Source organism: Spermophilus citellus (genome assembly GCF_964194105.1).
Source record: "Spermophilus citellus genome assembly, chromosome: 11".
Lineage (NCBI taxonomy): Eukaryota > Metazoa > Chordata > Mammalia > Rodentia > Sciuridae > Spermophilus > Spermophilus citellus.
Genome location: NC_138192.1, coordinates 97,917,539 through 97,937,362, shown reverse-complemented (window position 1 = coordinate 97,937,362; position 19,824 = coordinate 97,917,539). Strand labels below are relative to the sequence as shown.

The window sequence follows — 19,824 nt, the reverse complement described above, 5'->3', positions numbered from 1 at the left end:
TGTCATTTAACACCTCACTAAATACTTTTTGATAGAATGTAATAAGAAATAGCCAAATATCATGCAATGGCATTTCCTATTATAAAACAAACTAAATTTATTGGGTGGATAATAGGGAAAGGGACAAAGATAGGGTGGTTCTGTAGTGATTATAAAGGCTTGTAAAAGATTAACTAAGGTCCAAAATCTTCAGCCCACATCAAAGACTTCACATTCTTATGACTGTACAAACAGGCCAGCCCTAGTTGTGTGGCTTGCAGAATCGTGGAGGTGTAACTGCACATGAAGAAGTTCCTTTGTCAAGGACATCACTTCCTCTCTACCTCAGAATGACACTTCTTGGCCATGAATCCAAGATTCTGTTTAGCCTCCCATCGATGCAGAGCAGACTGACTGGAAAAATCATGTCTTGTATCTTGATCCTGTTGAAAAGAAAGTACATTTGTCTGTTCTGAGTACAGTGCTTAGCACCTAATGGCCTCTGTGAATGTCACTTAATTCATCTGGTAAGGTGGTCCTAATCTAGACATTAGAAATAAGGTATAACTTATTTTTTTTAAATACTTATTTTTTAGTTTTAGGTGGACACAATATCTTACTTTAAATTTATGTGGTGCTAAGGATAGAACCCAGTGCCTCATGCATGGTAGGTGAGCACTCTACCGTTGAGTCACAATCCTAGCTCCTAACTTATTTTTATTATCATTGTAGTTATATATAATATTCGGGTTCATTTTTTATATAATTATAAAACATGGAATATAATTTATTCCACATCAGTCCCCAGTACATCCCCTGTCTGCCCTCCTTCTCCCTCTCCCTGTTCCCTTTCCTCTACTAGGTTTTCTTCTATTTATTTATAGTTTGTTTTAAATTAGTACATTATAGATACACATAAAGGTGAAATTCACTATGGTATATTCATACAGGAGAGTTTGGTCAGACTTATTCCACCATTCCTCTCTTTGGAGAAAAAAATTAGTTCGTTGGTTTATTAGAAGTAGTTTAAAGAAATCTAAAGATTAAAAAAAGAGTAGCTAGATGATATAAGACTTCTGAATTTGAAGTTTGAGAAGGTATAAACTTGAAATTGTTTAAGGCATCTTAACCTTACCTCTTCTAGCCATATGTCTTCCCGGGGAAGCCTCTGCAACCGATTTTTTGTCAATTCAAGTTGCAGGCCATCAAACTTGCACTGAAACCAGCGGTGAGCTTCTTGCAGGTTAGCTGTTATCTGAATACAGGTTTGTTTTTTTTTCTATTAATTTTACAGACTTTTACCTAGATAAAGACCTAAGTTCTGACTGCAAGGTCCTTGTAAACTATTCATACATAACAATACATTTAACAACAGATTAAATAAGAGTAATTTCTAAATGAGGGTTAAAGGAATGCATACAGGTTCACTGCTTTCTTCATGCACTTGTTAATGTTTCCAGGACATCCCTCACCTGAATCTGGATTTCCCTTGTCTAGCAAGGTATCTGACACAGAGTTAAGTCCTCAAGAAGTATGCACTGCTTTCTACCTATCGCAGATTAGTTAGGTCAGTATAGGGGGCACACTATAGGAAGCTAAGAAAACTGAACTCAGTGTTATTTAACTTTTAGAAACTACAAAGCTAAAATGTCTTCCAGGTCCGTTTGTGCATCTTGATAACAACTATAATTCCACTTTTCCCAAACCAAACTCTTTCTCTAGCATCTACCAGGAATGGAAGAAAAGGTACTTGAAATGGCTTTGTACATGACATCTATTGTATGATGAATGAGAAGGAGCTAACACTCAGAGATATCTATTAGAATAAAATAATTATTGTGTGGATGTGGTAACTGATAGGGAAGTTACCTAAGTGCACACAGTCAGTGTCACAGTTGGCACTCAAACTAGGGTCTCTCAGAGTACATACTATTCCTAATACACCATTCTACAAATAATGTTGTGATTCAGTGGCTACAAGAGGAACAATAATAAATTGACAACAGTGATACTTTAAGAATGTCTGTTTTCTAAATCTAGAAAATAAAGGGTGGTTGTGGGAGAACTATAACCTCAAAGAGCCTTCCTATATCTAAAAATGTATGATTTAAAACACTTTCAAATAGGCCAATTTATTTTTAATTTGTTCTTTTTAGTTATACGTGACAATAGAATTTATTTTTATATAGTTACACAAGCATAGAATATATCTTATTCTAAATAGGATGTATACAATGTTCAGATTCACTGTGGTGTATTCACATATGAACATAGGAAAGTTATGTCAGATTCATCTCACTGTCTTCTCTATTCCTATCTACCCTCCTTCTCTTCATTCCCCTTTATCTAATCCAATGAACTTCATTCATTCTTTCCCTACCCACCCACCATATTGTGGTTAGCACCCATATATAACAGAGACCATTCAATCTTTGATTTTTTGAGATTGTCTTATTTCATTTAGCATGATAGTATCCAGATTTATCTACTTACTGGCAAATGCAATAATTTAATTCTTCTTTATGGCTGAGTAATATTCTATTGTATATACACTATAATTCATCTGTTGATGGGCATCTAGGTTAGTTCCATAGCACAGCTATTATAAACTGAGCTGCTACAAATGTTGATATGGCTGTGTCATTATAGTATGCTGATTTTAAATCCTTTGTATTTATACCAAGGAGTGAGATAACTGGGGCAAATGGTGGTTCCATTCAAAGTTGAGGATCTCCATACTGCTTTCCAGAGTGGTTGTACTAATTTACAGACTCACCAACAATTTATGAGTGTATCCTTTCCGCTAAATCCTCACCAACATTTATTGTTACTTGTATTCTTGAAAATTGCTGTTCTGGTTGGAGTTAAGGTTAAAACATGATAGTTTTACTTTACATTGCTAGAGATGTTGAACATCTCTTGTTTACATATGTTTGTTGACTATATTTCTTCTTTTGAGAAGTGTCTATTTAGTTTTGTCCATTTATTGATTGGGTTTTTTTTTTTTTGGTGTTAAGTTTTTTGAGTTCTTTGTACATCCTGGAAATTAATGCCTTATCTGAGGTGGAGGGGGCAAATATTTTCGCCCATTTTGTAGTTTTTCTCTTCATGCTTTTTATTGTTTCCTTTGTTGCAAAGAAGATTTTAGTATTACTCCAATCCCATTTATTTTTTATTTTACTTCTTGTGCTTTAGGAGTCTTGTTGAGGAAGTTGGTTCCTAAGCTGACATCTTCAAGTATTGGACCTACATTTTCTTCTAGTAGGGGCAGGGTTTGTATGTTATTGATTTACTTTTGAGTTTTGTGCAGGGTGAGAGATAGGGGCTCAATTTCATTCTGCTACATATGGATATCCAGTTTTCCCAGAACCATTTGTTGAAGAGGCTGTCTTTTCTTCAATGTATTTTATGGCACCTTTGTCTAGTATGAGATCACTGTATTTATGTGTGTTTGTCTCTATGTCTTCTATTTCTTCTATTCCATTGGTCTTCATGTCTGTTTTGGTGCCAATACCATGCTGTGTTTGTTACTACAGCTTTGCAGTGTAGGTCTGGAATTGTGATGCCTTCTGCTTTGCTTTTCTTGCTAAGGACTGCTTTGGCTATTCTGGGCCTCTTATTTTTCCAAATGAATTTCATGACTATCTTTTGTATTTCTCTGAAGGATGCCATTGGAATTTTAGTAGGAATTGCATTAAATCTGTATATTATGGCCATTATGACAATATGAATTCTGCCTATCCAAGAACATGGGAGAGCTTTTCATCTTCTAAGGTATTTTTCAATTGTTTTCTTAGTGTTCTGTAGTTTTCATTATAGAGGTCTTTTACCTCCTTTGTTAGACTGATTCCCAGTGTATGAGTGAGGCATAGTTTTCCTAATTTCTCTTTCAGCTGATTCATCATTGGTGTATAGGAGCAAAATTGACTTATGGATGTTAATTTTGTATCTTGCTACTTTGCTGAATTCATTTATGTGTTCTTGAAGTTTTCTGGTGGAGTTTTTTTGGATCTTCTCAATATAGGATAATGACATTAGCAAATAGATAGTTTAAGCTCTTGTTTCCCTATTTGATCTGTTTAATTTCTTTTATCTTAATTGATCTGGCTACAGTTTCAAGGACTATACTGAATAAAAATGGTGAAAGAGGACATCTCTGTCTTGTTCCAGTTTTTACAGAGAATGTTTTCACAGTTTTGCTCTGTTTGAATAATCTTAGCCTTGGGTTTGCCATATATAGGTTTTACAATGTTGAGGTATGTTCCTACTATCCTTAGTTTGTCTAGTGTTTTAAACATGAATGGATACTGTATTTTGTCAAATGCTTTTTCTGCATAAATTGAGATAACCATGTGATTCTTGCCTTTACACTTATTTATGTTGAGTTACATTTATTGATTTCCATCTGTTATACAAAACTTGAGTCTCTAGAATAAAACCCACTTGATCATAATGTAGTATTTTTCTTTTTAATATGTGTTTGTGGTTTGCCAGATTTTGTTAAGAATTTGTGCATCTATGTTCATCTGGAATATTGATCTGAAGTTTTCTTCCCTTGGTGTATCTTTGCCTGGTTTTGGTATCAGGGTGATATTAGCTTCATAGAATGAGTTTGGAAGAGCTCCCTCCATTTCTATTTTGCAGGATAATTTGAGGATGATTAGTGTTAGTTCTTCTTTAAAGGTCTGGTAAAAACTCAGTTCAGAATCCATCTAGTCCTGGGTTTTCTTAGTGGATAGGCTTTTCATGACATTTTCAATTTCATTACTTGAAATTGATCTGTTTAAATTTTCTATGAACTCATGGTTCAATTTGGGTAGGTCATATGTCTTCAGAAATTTGTTGATGTCTTCAAATTTTCTATTTTATTGGAGTATAAATTTTCAAAATAGTTTCTGATTATTGTATTTCAGTAGTGTCTATGGTGAATATATCCTTTTTCATCACAAATTTTAATAATCTTGAGTTTTTTCCCTGTTTCTTTCTTTTGGTTAGCTTAGCTAAGAGTTTATCACTTTTATATTTTCAAAGAACCAACTTTTTGTTTCATTGATTTTTGGAAATATTTTGTTTCAATTTCATTGGTTTTGGCTCAGATTTTATTTATTTCCTGTCTTCTATTGCTTTTAATGGTTATTCCTCTTTTCTAGACCCTTGAGATATAATGTTAGGTATTTTGGTGTCTTTTTTTATGTGTGTGTGTGTGTATTTAATTGTTGATAGACCTTTATTTATTTACATGTGGTGCTGAAAATCAAATCTAGTGCCTCACACATGCCAGGCAAGAGCACTACCACTGAGCCCCAACTCCAGCCCCTGGTGTCTTTCTTTTAATGAATGAACTCAATTCTATTAACTTTCCTCTTACAATTGCCTTCAGTGTCCCAAAGATCTTGATATGCTATATTATTATTTCACTTATTTCTAAGTATTTTTTATTTCACCCTGATTTCTTCTGCTATCCATTCATCATTCAATAGCATATTTTTTTAGTATCAAGGTGTTTGAGTAGCTTCTTTTTTATTTTATCATTGATTTCTAATTTTATTCTATTATGATTTGATAGAATGCAAGGTATTTTGTGTGTGTGTGTGTGTGTGTGTGTGTGTGTGTGTGTGTGTGTGTGTTTATTAAGAGTTGCTCTGTGGCCTAAGATAGTCTATTTTAGAGAATGATCCATGTTCTGCTGAGAAGTATGGTCAGTCACTGATGAATAATATATGTCTCATAAGTCTAAATTATTAATTGAATTATTCAGTTCTCTAGCTTCTTTATTACTTTTTAAAAATAATATCTATTTAGTGATGAGAGAGGCCTGCTAATGTCATTAAGCATTGTGTTATGGTCTATTTGATTCTTGATATTGAGAAGAGTTTGATGTATACAGATGTTCCATTGTTTGGGGCATAAATATTTATGACTGGTATGTCTTATTGATGTGTAATTTCATTAAGCAGTATGAAATGACCTTCTTTGTCTCTTCTGATTAATTTTGGCTTGAAGTCTTCTTTAGCTGATATGAGAATAGAAACCTCTGCTTGTTTATAAGATCCATGTGAATGATATGTTTTTTCCCATCCTTTCGCCTTCAGTCTGTGGATATCTTTGCTTATGAAGTCATTTTCTTGGAGACAACATATTACTGAGTCTTATTTTTTAATCCAGTCTTCCAGCTTATGTCTTTTGATTGATGAGCTTAGGCCGTTTACATTCAATGTTATTATTGAGGGATGATTTTTACTCCTGTAATTTTATTTCTAATTTTTAATTGTATTAGTTTCTCCTTGGATCAACTATTCTTCTAGCATACTTCCTCCGTATGCTGGTTTATAATTTTATTTTTCATTTTTTCTTCATGAAATATTTTATTCATGCGTGTAGTGTAGGCTTTGTAGTTATGACTCCTTTTGTTTATTGTGCAAAGTTTTTACTTCATCTTCAATTCTGAAGCTTCATTTTGCTGGGTGAATATTCTTTGTTGGCCTCCATATTCTTTCAGAGCTTGATTACATATTATTCCAAGACCTTCTAGCTTTGAAAGGTGTAGGTTGAGAAATCAGCTGAGATCCGAATTGCTTTATGCTTAAATGTGACCTGTTATTTCTCTATAGTAGTTTTAAAATTCTATCCTGATTCTGTATATTAGTCATTTTCATAATAACGTGCCTCAGTGTGAGTCTGTTATAATTTTATACACATGGAGTCCTGTTTGCCTCCTTTATTTGATTTCCCATTTATTCTTAAGAGTTGGGAAGTTTTCTGATGTTATTTCATTAAAAATATTGGCATTCCTTTAGTTTGTATTTTAGAGCCGTCATCTATTCCAATAATTCTTAAATTTGGCCTTTTCATGTTATCTTGTATTTTCTGAAAATTCTGTTCATAGTCTCCTAACATTTTTTCATAGGCAACTTTATTTTCAAGACTACATATTTTGTCTTAGTTGTCTGAAACTCTGTCTTTCAAGTAGTCTAATCTATTGGTGATGCTTTCCATTGAATTTTTAATTTGGCTTATTGATTTCTTCATTTTGAGGATTTCCATTTGATTCTTTTTCAGAATCTATCTTTATTGAAGTGATCTTTCACTTCCTGTATTTTCTCTCTGATTTCATTCCCTACATCATCTTTTACTTTGCAAATCAGTTTAGTTATAAATTTTCTAAATTTTTTTCTGTGACATTTCCCCCACTGTGTTATAGTGGATTCTCATATTGAAGCATTTTGTATTGGGATGGTTTGTTCCCTTGCTTTTTCACTTTGTTTGTGTGTTTACCCATTTATCAGTATGAACTGGAGGTGGCAGAGTTCCTACCTTATGAACTCAGTATCCCTGAAGGTTTCTAGCACCTCATGGTTTAGGGGGAGACAAATAATAACAACCACCAATGTAAACAAGATATAGCATTAAACTAAATACTTAGTACCTATTATGACATCTACCATGTTAATTGGTATAATAGGCAATTACCAAAATTAAAACGATAAGTTTGCAAAAGGGTTTGCTATTTCAAAAGTGAACAGAAAGAATGTTGAAGAGATATAGGTTGTGATTATGAAGGAGGAGGAAATAAAGTAGAAATAAAAAATTAAAGGAAGAGTAAAAGAGAGAGCAATAGAATTTGGCTGTTAGCCAAAGAAAAGAGAAAGAAAGTAAAGAGAAATAGACAAGGAAAAAAAAGAAACTAACCTAAAACATACTAATCAAAAACCCTAGCCCTCAAAAGACAGTCATGAAAAATAACTACCTTCAAAAAATGCTAGAAATGAGAAAAGGGACAAATATAAATGTCCATGAATAATTTAGTACACAAGCAAACAATAAAAAAAAGTTCTTCATGAAAACCTAAGGAATTTTTTCTATTGTGGTGGTCAAAAATCATCAGTGAGAATATATGTTTGTTGACTGTTCCCAAATGTCTTTCTTTCCATATGTACCACGCACAAGAATACTAGCATACTAGCTACAAATCCTCACTTCTTTTTGTGTTGCTCATCTAGTTGCCAGTTGGAGTTCAAAAATTCTTGGCTTCCCTTGTGGCAGTATGAGGTGGAGTGGGTTGAAGAGTGCTGTTCTCCACTCTCACGATGGGATAACTGTAGAATTCTGTGAGAGGAGTTCCTATTGATGGAGGTCCTGAAGGTAGGGCTTAGGTCTAGTTAGGCCCCAGGTGCTGCAACTGAATGGTGATTGGTCTGAGAATTTTAAATCAGAACACCTCCAGGGTCTGGCAGCTGCTGATCCATGCTGGGAGAATGAATCCCAGGAGTCTCCCCTGGGCCACACTTGTGCAGTGGAGGAGCCAATCCTGCACCACCTATGCCACATGCAGATCTCACCCTTCCTGGCCCTGGGCTCACTCCCCAAGCACAGTCACTCCTGCCCATCTGAATTTCCTGCCCACCCCAGCTGATCCTGCAAGTCAATAGACTCAAAGAGGGAGAGGGACCCAGAATCTCTCAGGTTTCAACAACCTGAATTCCCCCAAGTAAAACATTCTCAAGGCCTGAATTTCTCCTGGTCTCCTAATTACACTCTTGAGTCATGTGGTAGGCATCAGGCAAGCCTGACTTTCAGACCCAGCTCAGATTTTCCAGGTCCAGGCTCCTAGATTTGCTCCCATAGCTTCCAGCCACCACAGCACAGTGAAAAGATGGCTCCTGCCTTGGCTCTCTGTGAACCACCAGGAGACACACAGCATCTTTGTCACACAAGGCTAATAGTGTGGCACACTTTCAGATCAGTCTGCCAGAGTTCTTGATCTCTGATTTCTCCATACCAAGACACACCACTGTGCCACCTTAAATGCAGGTTCTCTTAGTTCCCTTCCCTGCTTTGCCCACAGTGTATTAGCTCTGGCAGCCACTAGCACTGGCAGGGCTTTCTTCTTTTATTTTATTATATCCAACCTTCTGAGTCTCCAAGCTGTTCTGAGAGTCCAGCATTAAATCCCAGTAAAATCCCTCTTTCACCCACCTCACTGAGGTGTTTATCTGCTATCTTGGTCTCACACCACAGAGTAGCTTGGAAAGCAACCTTGTTTCCTCTGCGATCTTCCCAGTCCTCCCCCAATTTACGTTTAGAACAGAGAAAGCAAATTCACATATTAGGACATACTTTATGCTTCTAGTTATTGATATAACAAAGAATTTCCAATTTTCTTAATTCAAGTCAAATAATGAAGCAAAATCAACACACATGGTGGTCTTCCCTTATATTTAGTGGTCAAAACTTAGAGACTTCAACATTCAATTAATATCTTAGTATTCTATTACCTATTATCAAGACACAGACTCTTAATCTAAAAACTACTTATTTTTTACAATGGAGACTTTACTTAGTAAATTATTGGTTCTTGCCTGTTGTACTCATGACAACTGATGAACTCACTTGTGTGTTTCAAGGCTATTGTCTAAGTCTTTATGGCTATGGGCTGGCTCACCTGTTCTGATTCCACACTGGCTTCTTTCAATTTGTTCTCCGTTGCCTCTTTACATTTCTTCAGGTGTCTAACAGTTTCTCCCAATTCCTGAAGATGTCAGAAAGATTTTTAAAAACATCCAATGTACCATATAAAAGAAGTTTCAAATTTGTAATACAGCAACCAAATTATGAAAGTAGCATTTTAGTATTCTATACACTTTTGAATTTCAGGTGCTACCAAAATACAAGATACAAATTTATCACTAGTCTAATTCACACTCTTCAATACGTATATTGTTACAGATTCTGATCTGAATCATGAATTCTGCTGAGAGAAAGTGATTAATGTCTCTTTTCAGAATTGGAGAGATACCTTTCATAGCAGACAATCCCTATTGGAAGACAAGAATTCAATGCTCTCTTGAAGTACCTTTGTAGCAATATAATGTCATACTTTTTTACTAGGTTAGGAATAGCTAAAATTCCTATAATAGCAACAGGTATGCATTTATGTTATAGGGAAGAATCAAAGGGTATACGTTTCCTAAAGACTATGAAATCCACTGCAGAAGTCTGACTACTTAGTAACTGATATTTTGCAAATGTTAACTCTAGCTTTTCTTTAAAAGTAAACACTTACTAAATTGAAAATGGAAAACATTTGCCATATTCCAAGCTCAAGCTTCTTCCTAGGTATTACTATTCTAAGAACTTAACTAAGATGAACAAATTTTAAATATGTTTTCTACTACCGAATCTAGAAAACCTAGATGCTATAATGCTGGTTTTAGGCACAGGCCATCTGCTCATAATCTTTGAAAAGAATCTTAAGAAACCTTTTACCTGACACCGATTTTCTAATTCCTGCCTCATTTTCTGCTCTGCTATTAGTCGCATCTCTTGCTGTTTATTCCGTGCTGAAGTTTCATATTGGCTCTTGGCTAACAGCTGCATCTCTTTTTGCAGGTTACTCATTTCAGATACGAATCTCTGGATACTCAATGACTGGCAGAGAACAAATAGGAAGATATTTAGTGTATCTAAGTTGGAATTTTGTAATGAATAGTAAACAGATTGTAGAAATAATCTACCTGTTCATAGTTTTTTTTCTGATATTGATCCTTAATTAGCTCCATTTGCCTCAATTCTGTTTCTATTTGCTGAAAGTAAATGTAGAAATAACATTAAAAAAAGATGATCAATGGGAAAAGCAGTTTTTTCTTTTTGCCTTTAGATGACAGAATCCCATATGAGCACCAAGGTTTTATAACTTTGGTTCCTGTTGGGCTCTTTCCTATGTGGCTTACTGACCCCCAAAGAGCAAAGTGCAGTACAATCAACACAGAGAAGACAGATAGGGAGCCAGAATGTGACACTGGCAGCTAATAAGAAACCAAACATTTACAAAGATACATCTCCACTAAAATAGAGATGGTCCCACAAAGGCAATTTGCCCACTTCCCAGTTGTGGCTGTAAATTCTCAGAGGATACATGCTCTGTTAAGGCTCTAAAATCTATCTTTCTTAGACTCCCATGACTGTCTGGATCCTTATAGCACACTAAGAAAGTGAGGGGAGACTTAGGGACATAGAATGTCTCAGACACCTTCATTCTCTCCACATTCTGAGCATTATTCATCTTAGTGGATAAGTGGAGCTTTATTTGGGCCTTTTGATTCTTTATTTTCTCCTTGTTACTGTTCAGTGTTTTTTCCAGCTCTGCAAGTTTCTGCCGCAGCTCTCTGTTGGTTCGGGATACCTCCACTGATCTGAAGTTGGCTTCATCAAGGGCTTTCTTCAGCTTAGGACACAAAGGAAAAAATTGGAACATTTTTACCTACCATTTGGTAAGAGAAGCTTGTTTAGTTTTGTTCCTATATTTTGCTGTCTTTTAAAAAGGAGAATAAGCAACACAATAATGATGTTGGGGGTAAGCAGATTTATAGAGCAATAGATCAAGTGATTTTCATAAAAAAAAAAAAAGCATGCCAAAGTGACCAGGAGAAAAATCAAGCATGGATAGAGGTTTACACAGGGTAATACTGGTTGAGGAAACCCACTTGGCTTCCCTCTCCCCTTCTAATCATGCTGCTTTCAGGACCCACTGGGAAGAGAAATGCCTGACCAGGAATTCAAAAGAGTAGAGGTGGGAGAGATTAAATTTGGAGACTGAATCTGAGACCAGGAATTGTGAGGTATGCAGGCAATCTAGTGGGCTAAGAACAGGCTCCTACACTACACGAATAGAACCCAAAAGACATTCCAGGGGTGCAATCTTCCAGCATGGCATGGCAATTGCTGGGCACTGGAGGTGTGCTTACTTAAAATCTCCAGACCAACTGGCATTCAGCAAAGAGATTGAAGTATACCTAAGCCTATACCCCACCCTCTAGGAGTTACCACTCCTGGATTAACCCTCTCACCCTAGAAACCCCACCCACTTAACTGCTAAGAAGTGAAGCTGAGAAACTTTTGAACTCCAAAGGAAACAACTGTCAATTTTTCATCGAGATCATTTTAGTTTTTACCTTTCCTTTTTTTTTCTCTCACATTTCTATCATTTTTGAAACCAATTATTTTTCATGCATCTCAGTTTATTGAGGAATAGGATGTATGAACAGTATATTTGTTTTGTATTCTTTATTTTTACTTTTTTCTATTTTTCATTTAAAAAATTTTTTATTTTATACATATTTTTTCTCTTATATGTTTTTCTTGATTTTCTTTCTCTTTTCTCCTGCTAATAGCCAATCTCTATTATACCCTCTTTCACTCTTCCTATAATTTTTAACTTCTATTTCCTCTCTTACTTTCTCATAAACATCAAACCTTACACAACTTCTGTTCTTTGTCCACCACCTGAAATTGTAAACTCTTTTGAAAACTTACTGTTTTCACTGTAGGCAATAACTAAAATTATCATTTCTGATTATTGTGACAAAACTATAGACATCACAGTAGGAGCTATTTGGTTTAAGGCTGTATATTGTTTGCATTGGTTGCTGTTAATATTGGTCTTCCCCTTAAAGGTGAGGTCCTGGAAGCCTTCAGGGACACTATAAATCTACAAGGTAGAAAATGTACTGCCTAAGATCTACACTGATAGATGGGTAGACACAAAAACAGCATAAAAAAGGGGAATTTCCCTAAATAAACTAAGATGCTCCATTAATAGAATCCACTGATCCACAGCAGAAGAAATGTCCGAAAAGTTGTATAGAGTGTACAGGGTTAAACTGATCCATGAGGTAAAGGACGATGTAAAGAATAAAATCAGAGATAAAATTCAGGAGGTGAACGATCACTTCAATAAAGAGATAGGGATTCTGAAAAAAAATCAAGCAGAAATCCTCAAAATGAAGGAATCAATAAACCAAATTAAAAATTCAATAGGAAGAATCATCAACAGACTAGACCACTTGGAAGACAGAATTTCAGCCAAAGAAGATGAAATATATAATCTTAAAAATAAAGTTGAGGGCTGGGGCTATAGCTCAGTGGCAAAACACTTGCTTAGCATGTGTGAGGCACTGAGTTCAATTCTCAGCACCACATAAAAATAAAGAAACAAAATAAAGGTATGCTGTTCATCTACAACTACAAAAAATTAAAAAATAAAGTTGAACATAGAGGATGTTAAGATATCTTGAAAAGAACTTCCAAGAGATATGGGATAGCATAAAAACACAAAATTAAGATTTATCAGGGTACATGAAGATGTGGAGATACAAAGCAAGAGAATGCATGATCTTTTCAATGTAATAATATCAGAAAATTTACCAAATTGTAAGAAATGAAATAGAAAATCAAATACAGGAGGCTTACAGGACACCAAACGTACAAAATTACAACAGACCAAAAAACTTTATTATGAAGATGCATATCATACACAATAAAGACAGAATTTTAAAGACTGGGAGAAAAAATGTCAAATTACAGTGTAGAGGTAAACCAATCCAGATCTCAGCTGATTTCTCAATCCAGACCTTCAAAGCTAGGATGTCCTGGAATAATATATACCACATTATGAAAGAAAATGGATGCCAGTCAAGAATGCTATACCCAGCAAAATTAAGCTTCAGAATTGACGATGAAATCAAAACCTTCCATGATAAACAAAAGTTAAAAAATTTACAACTAGAACACCTGCACTACAGAACATTCTCAGCAAAATATTCCATAAAGATGAAATCAGTGGAGAAACTAATACAAATTAAAAACCAGAAATAAATAAAAATGATAGGGAATAAAGATCTGTTTTCAATAACAACCTTGAATGCAAATAGCCTAAATTCATCAATCAAAAGACACAGATTGGAAGATTGGATTACGAAACAAGACCCAACAATATGCTTTCTCCAAGAGACCTCATAGGCAAAGACATCCACAGACTAAAGGTGAAATAATGGGAAAAACAATATCACTCATATAGATCACCTAAACAAGCAGGGGTTTCTATTATTATATCAGACAAAGTAGACTTCAATCCAGAGTTAATCAGAAGGGACAAAGAAAGTCATTTCATAGTGCTTAATGTAATTATACATCAACAAGACATAACAATTATAAATATTTATGCCTCAAACAATGGCGCTTCTACATACATCAAACAAACACTTCGCAATTTCAAGAATCAAATAGACCACAATATAATAATTTTGGGTGACTTTAACACACCTCTCTTACCACCAAATAGATCCATCAAACAAAAAGGAAACTATAGAACTAAATAATACAATCAATAATTTAGACTTAACAAGCAATATAGAGTATCTCATCAATAAATTATAGAATTCACTTTTTTCTCAGCAGCACACATATCTTATGCCACAAAGCAACTCTCAGCAAATAGAAAAAAAAAACAGAGAATTCTTGCATTCTATCAGATCATAATAGAATGAAATTATATATCAACAATAAAATAAAAAATAGAAGCTACTCTAACACCTGGTGACTAAATAATACATTATTGAATGACCAATGGATAGCAGAAGAAATCAGGTATGAAATTAAAAAAAACCTTAGAAGTAAATGAGAATAGTGACATAATATATCAAAATCTCTGGGACACTATGAAGCAGTGGTAAGAGGAAAGTTCATTGCATTGAGCTCATTTATTAAAACAACAGAAATATCAACAAATAAATAACCTAATATTACATCTCAAAGCCCTAGAAAAAGAAGAACCACCACCAAAAGCAGAAGACGGGAAATAATTAAAATCAGAGTTTAAATCAATGACATTGAAACAAAAGAAACAATTTAAAAAATTGTCAAAACAAAAGGTTGATTTAAAAAAAATAAAATCAATAAACCCTTAGCTACGCTAAAGAAGAGAAAGAGACAGAAAATTCAAATTACTAAAATTTGTGATGAAAAAGGAAATATGATGGACACTTCAGTAGTCTGAAATACAGACAAAATCAGAAACTATTTTGAAAATCTGTACTCCAATAAGATAGAAAATCTTGAAAATATTGAGAAATTTCTAGAGACATGTGACCTACTCAAACTGAATCAGGAAGACAATCACAATCTGAACAGATCATTTTCAAGCAGTGAAACAGAAGATGCCATCTAAAGCCTAAAACTAAGAAAAGCCCAGGACCAGATGGATTCTCAGTCAAGTTCTACCAGACCTTCAAAGAAGAACACCTAAATCCTCCTCAAATTATTCCATGAAATAAAAGGAGGGAACCCTTCAAAACTCATTCTATGAACTAGTATCATTCTGATACCAAAATCAGACAAAGACACATCAAGGAAAGAAAACTTCAGACCAATACCCATGATGAGCTTATGTAAAAATTCTCAATAAGATTCTGATAAATCATACATAAAAACATATTAAAAAGTTAGTGCACCACAAGTTAGTGAGGTTCATCCCAGGGATGCAAGGTTAGTTCAACATATGGAAATCATTAAATCACATCAATAGACTTAAAGACAAGAATCATATGATTATCTCAACAGATGCAGAGAAAGCATTTGACAAAATACAGCATCCCTTCATGTTCAAAACACTAGAAAAACTAGAGATAGAATGAATATACCTCAACACTGTAAAAGCTATATATGTTTACCTAAGGCCAACATGATTTCAAATGGAGAAAAATTATTCTAAAATTTTTTCTAAAAACTAGCAAAAGATTATTCTAAAAACTAGAACAAGACAAGGATGCTCTCTTTCACCACTTCTATTCAACATGTCATGGAAACTCTAGCCAGAGCCAATTAGGCAAAGGAAAGAAATTAAAGGGATATGAACAGGAAAAGAAGAACTCAAACTATCCCTATTTGCTGATGATATTTTTCTGTATTTAGAAGAACTAAAAAAAAATTCCACTAGAAAACTTTAATAACTTATAAACGAATTCAGCAAAGTAGCAGGATATAATATTAATACCCATAAATCAAATATTCCTATACATCAGTGATGAATCTACTGAAAGGGAAATTAGGAAAACTACCCCATTCACAATAGCCTGAAAAAGAATAAAACACTTGGGAATCAGTCTAACAGAAGAGGTTAAAGATCTCAACAATGAAAACTATAGAATGCTAAAGAAGGAAACTGAAGAAGAGCTTAGAATATGGAAAATTCTCCCATGTTCTTGGATAGGCAGAATTCACATTGTCAATATGGCCATATTAACAAAAGTGCTATACAGATTTAATGCAATTCCTGTTAAAATCCCAATGACGTTCCTCAGAGAAATAGAAAAAGTAGTCATGAAATTTATTTGGAAAATTAAGAGGCCCAGGAAGGCCAAAGCAATTCTTAACAAGAAAAGTGAAGCAAGAGGGGCTGGGGTTGTGGCTTAGTGGTAGTGTGCTCGCCTAGCATGCATGAGGCATTGGGTTCAATCCTCAGCACCATATAGAAATAAAATGTTGTGTCCACTAAAAATAAAAAATAAAAAAAAATTTTAAAAAAAGTGAAGCAGGAGGCATCGTAATACCAGACCTTAAATTATAACAAAGAGCTAACACAAACAGCATGGTATTGGCATCAAAACAGACACATAGACCAATGGTACAAAAGAGAAGACACAGAGACAAACCTACATAAATACAGTTATCTCATACTAGACAAAATGCACCATCATAAACATACATTGGTTAAAGATAGCTTCTTCTTCAAGTGATGCTGAGTTAACTGGAAATCCATATGCAGCAAAATGAAATTAAACCCCTATCTCTCACCCTGCACAAAACTCAACTCAAAGTGGAGCAAAGACTTAGGCACTAGGATCAGAGACCCTGTGCCCAAATCTATCTATATCATGTTGGATTGGGGACTGACTTCCTCAACAAGACTCCTAAAGCACAAGAAGTGAAATCAATAATCAATAAGTGGAATGAAATCAAATTAAAAAGCTTCTTAGCAAAGGAAATAATCAAGAATGTGAAGAGAGAGCCTACAGAATGGGAGAAAATCTTTGCTGTCTACACATAGAACATTTCATATATTTGTTGACTAATTGTATAGAATAAATTGGACATTACTATCCTATGTGCATATATGATTACACGACCAATATAATTCTACATCATGTACAACCAGAAGAAAGAGCAGTTATAATCCACATATGTATAATAGGTCAAAATACATTCTACTATCATGTAAAACTAATATTAGAATAAAAAATACTGCTTTTTGTTCATAAGGATTTGGTTAAGTTTTTCTCATGGAAAAATAGTATGGTGATTACTGAAATACTTTTGTGAGTCTCCTTTTTCATAATTTTTTAAGTCAATGCTAATTACAGTTTAAAAAGAAGAGGCAGCTGAGAGATGAAGTGAGATGATAGAAAGGTGGTATTCTCTAGGATGGTAGTGCTGAACATAAGGAATGAAGTGAAGAAGTGAAGATTACCTGTACCATTTCTCTCCATACTAGTTTCTTCCTTTAGATCTTAACTTTACAGTCTCCAACAGCACCCAACCAACTTCCTGTTAGAATTCCACTGTTACCTTAACCGCAGCAGCTTTGTCTAAAGCTAGAAGAGCCTCAAAACCACTACTCACTTTGTACTAATTTTAGGCAGCATGATAATTACTTCACAAATACTTTTCAATTTAATTCTTAAAACAAACCTGGACCATAGTTGTGATGATTTCTATTTTGTGACTGGAGAAACTAAGACTCAAAAGTTAAGTCACTAAAGAATAAATTAACACACAGCTAATGAGAGGCACTGCACATGACCCACTGCAATTTCCACCTGCTCACTCATGTCACATTTTCACTGTTCCCAGGGAGGTCTTCTTACAACTTCACCATCTCATTGACCCTTGTTATTAAAGGATTTCAGTTTTATAAGCATTCTGAACAACAATCTCTAACTAAAGGTACATTTTTACATTTAGTGCATTTTTTTGTTTCCCACTGAATATGCTCATTATAATATTTATATTTATGTAGCATTTTGCAATTTATAAAACCATTCTATATATCTATATTGGCTTGTTAATGAGATCTGTCAATGGCAATTACTGAATCTAACAAATTTGGAAAAACTCACACCAGCCATCTTAATCAAGTCTTGGAATTGTTTAATTTCTTCCTCTTCATGTTCATTATACATTTAATGTCTGACTATTTTTCTAATTAAAATGGCTTTACGGGCTGGGGCTGGAGTTCGGCGGCAGGGTGTTTGCTTAGCATGCATGAGGCATTGGGTTTGATCCTCAGCACCACATACAAATAAACAAATAAAATAAAGACATTCTCTTCATCTACAACCACAAAAAAAAAAAAAAATAAAGAAAGGCTTTCTGACTTAATCTTTCTAAATTTTCAGGAGAATATTTGGGTTGGCCCTAATCATCCATTATACAAATTAACTGCCATGGTTTTCTTGTATTTCCAGGCCTAGAGTTCCTCTGCCGTCTTCCCTACTCTGTACTGCTGTCACATTAACTCTTAAAATTGTTCTTATATAACCTCTTTGCTCAGAAACCTATATCACTCCATTTTCACCTAACAGTTCACACTGAATTGTCTAGAAGGTGAGTCCAACAGTCACCTGGCTGCCTATGCTCACCACTCTCCCTCTAACATTTCCTAAGTGTCTGGTCAGAGGGGCTCCTTCTAATTTGCTTATGTCCTGTTGGTTTTTCTAACTCAGCTTTACATGGGTTTCTATAGATAGTGTCCAGCCTTGCCTTTCCACCAAACTCAAAGCTATATTTTCATTAAGTTTCCTATCTTCTAGCGCCATCCTAAAATAAACTTTGTTACTTTGAATTCCTCCCAAACTGTACATTTCCTCTAGCTATCCTAGAAAGGTTCTCTGATGTCTTCCCTGTTTGTCTCATGTCCAGAGTGGAGATCACAATTAAACCAGGGTTATTTAGCACAGAGCAGGGACTATATCTCCTACCGCTTCATTCTGTGGCTCTCTGGAGAGGGTGGATGCACAATGGATGCTGGTTAAGTGAACTGAGATGTGACTGGGTTTCCATCAAAGGCAGTCTCCTCATTCCTCTGTCTGGCTCAGTTATTGCTCTCTGCTGTAAAAGTTCTCCTCAAGGCATTCCTTCCCAGGGCAGAGAACTGTATATCAGACAGTGTAGCTTTACAAACAGCATAGAGATGGCTAAATTATATCTCACTTGCTGACCAGAGGGGAATGAGAAGAGCCAGAGAACAAATGCAGTCATCCTCTGAAATCCTTCAGCTGGCTATCCTCTTAAAAGGCATTCACCTAGAGGGAAGCTTTTGTCACTTGACTTCGTACCTCAGTACTTTCCCGTTGTGCTGCCTTCTTTGCAGTGTCTCTCTCAGTTTGAAACTGTTTTTTTAGAGTTTCTATGCGTTCAGCATGCAACTCTGCTTCTACTTTGGACTCCTCAGCCATATGTTCTCTGTTTTGAGGAAGACAGACAATAAATAAGCTTTAGAAACCATCTCAGGAAGCATGAAAGATTTGGAGAGGAATGAACAACTCTCCAAAATGTGTGTGATTTACAAACAAGATCAGTCTTTAGTTGAATATCATTTGGAATTCATTAAGAGCAAAAAAGGTCCATTTACCTGCAGCATTAAAAAAAACAACACAAATGTCCGTCTATATTAAGAGATTCATCAAAAGAGTGAAATAAATCATAGGAAAAATATTAGCAGAAGCAGTCACACTTGTTTTCATTTTATCTTTTTTTTTTTTTTTTTGCTATCAGCTACTCATTCCTTAAAGTTTTAACTTCTAATTGTTATTATTTATTTATCTTTGAAGTGAGGGTCTTATTTTAGATAAGCATTCTTAACTTGGGTTCCTTGGTCAAGATCCAAGATTTGGCTTTTGAAGATGCTGAAATACCCTGAAATGATATGGAAAATGTTGTGTGTGGGTGTGAGTTTTTGACTCTTACAAGTATAGGTGACTCCAAGAAAGGTTTAAAAAGAATGGACTCAAA

General features: G+C 34.9%; 1 protein-coding gene across 4 annotated transcripts in view; it reads right to left on the bottom strand.

Annotated features, from left to right (window-relative positions):
- Positions 1–308: 308 nt before the first annotated feature.
- The window catches only part of CCDC150 (coiled-coil domain containing 150), a gene marked incomplete at both ends in the record, with an annotated part of 125,870 nt that continues 106,354 nt past the window's right edge, over positions 309–19,824 (bottom strand). For 3 of the 4 annotated variants that reach the window (XM_081262371.1, XM_081262370.1, XM_081262372.1), the window contains 7 exons: positions 309–422; positions 1,115–1,234; positions 9,422–9,508; positions 10,246–10,407; positions 10,494–10,562; positions 11,009–11,203; positions 19,149–19,275. In XM_081262371.1, the coding sequence (XP_081118497.1) occupies positions 309–422; positions 1,115–1,234; positions 9,422–9,508; positions 10,246–10,407; positions 10,494–10,562; positions 11,009–11,203; positions 19,149–19,275 (874 nt within the window). The remainder of the gene's footprint in view (positions 423–1,114; positions 1,235–9,421; positions 9,509–10,245; positions 10,408–10,493; positions 10,563–11,008; positions 11,204–19,148; positions 19,276–19,824) is intronic. The other variant, XM_081262373.1, reaches the window with a different exon arrangement.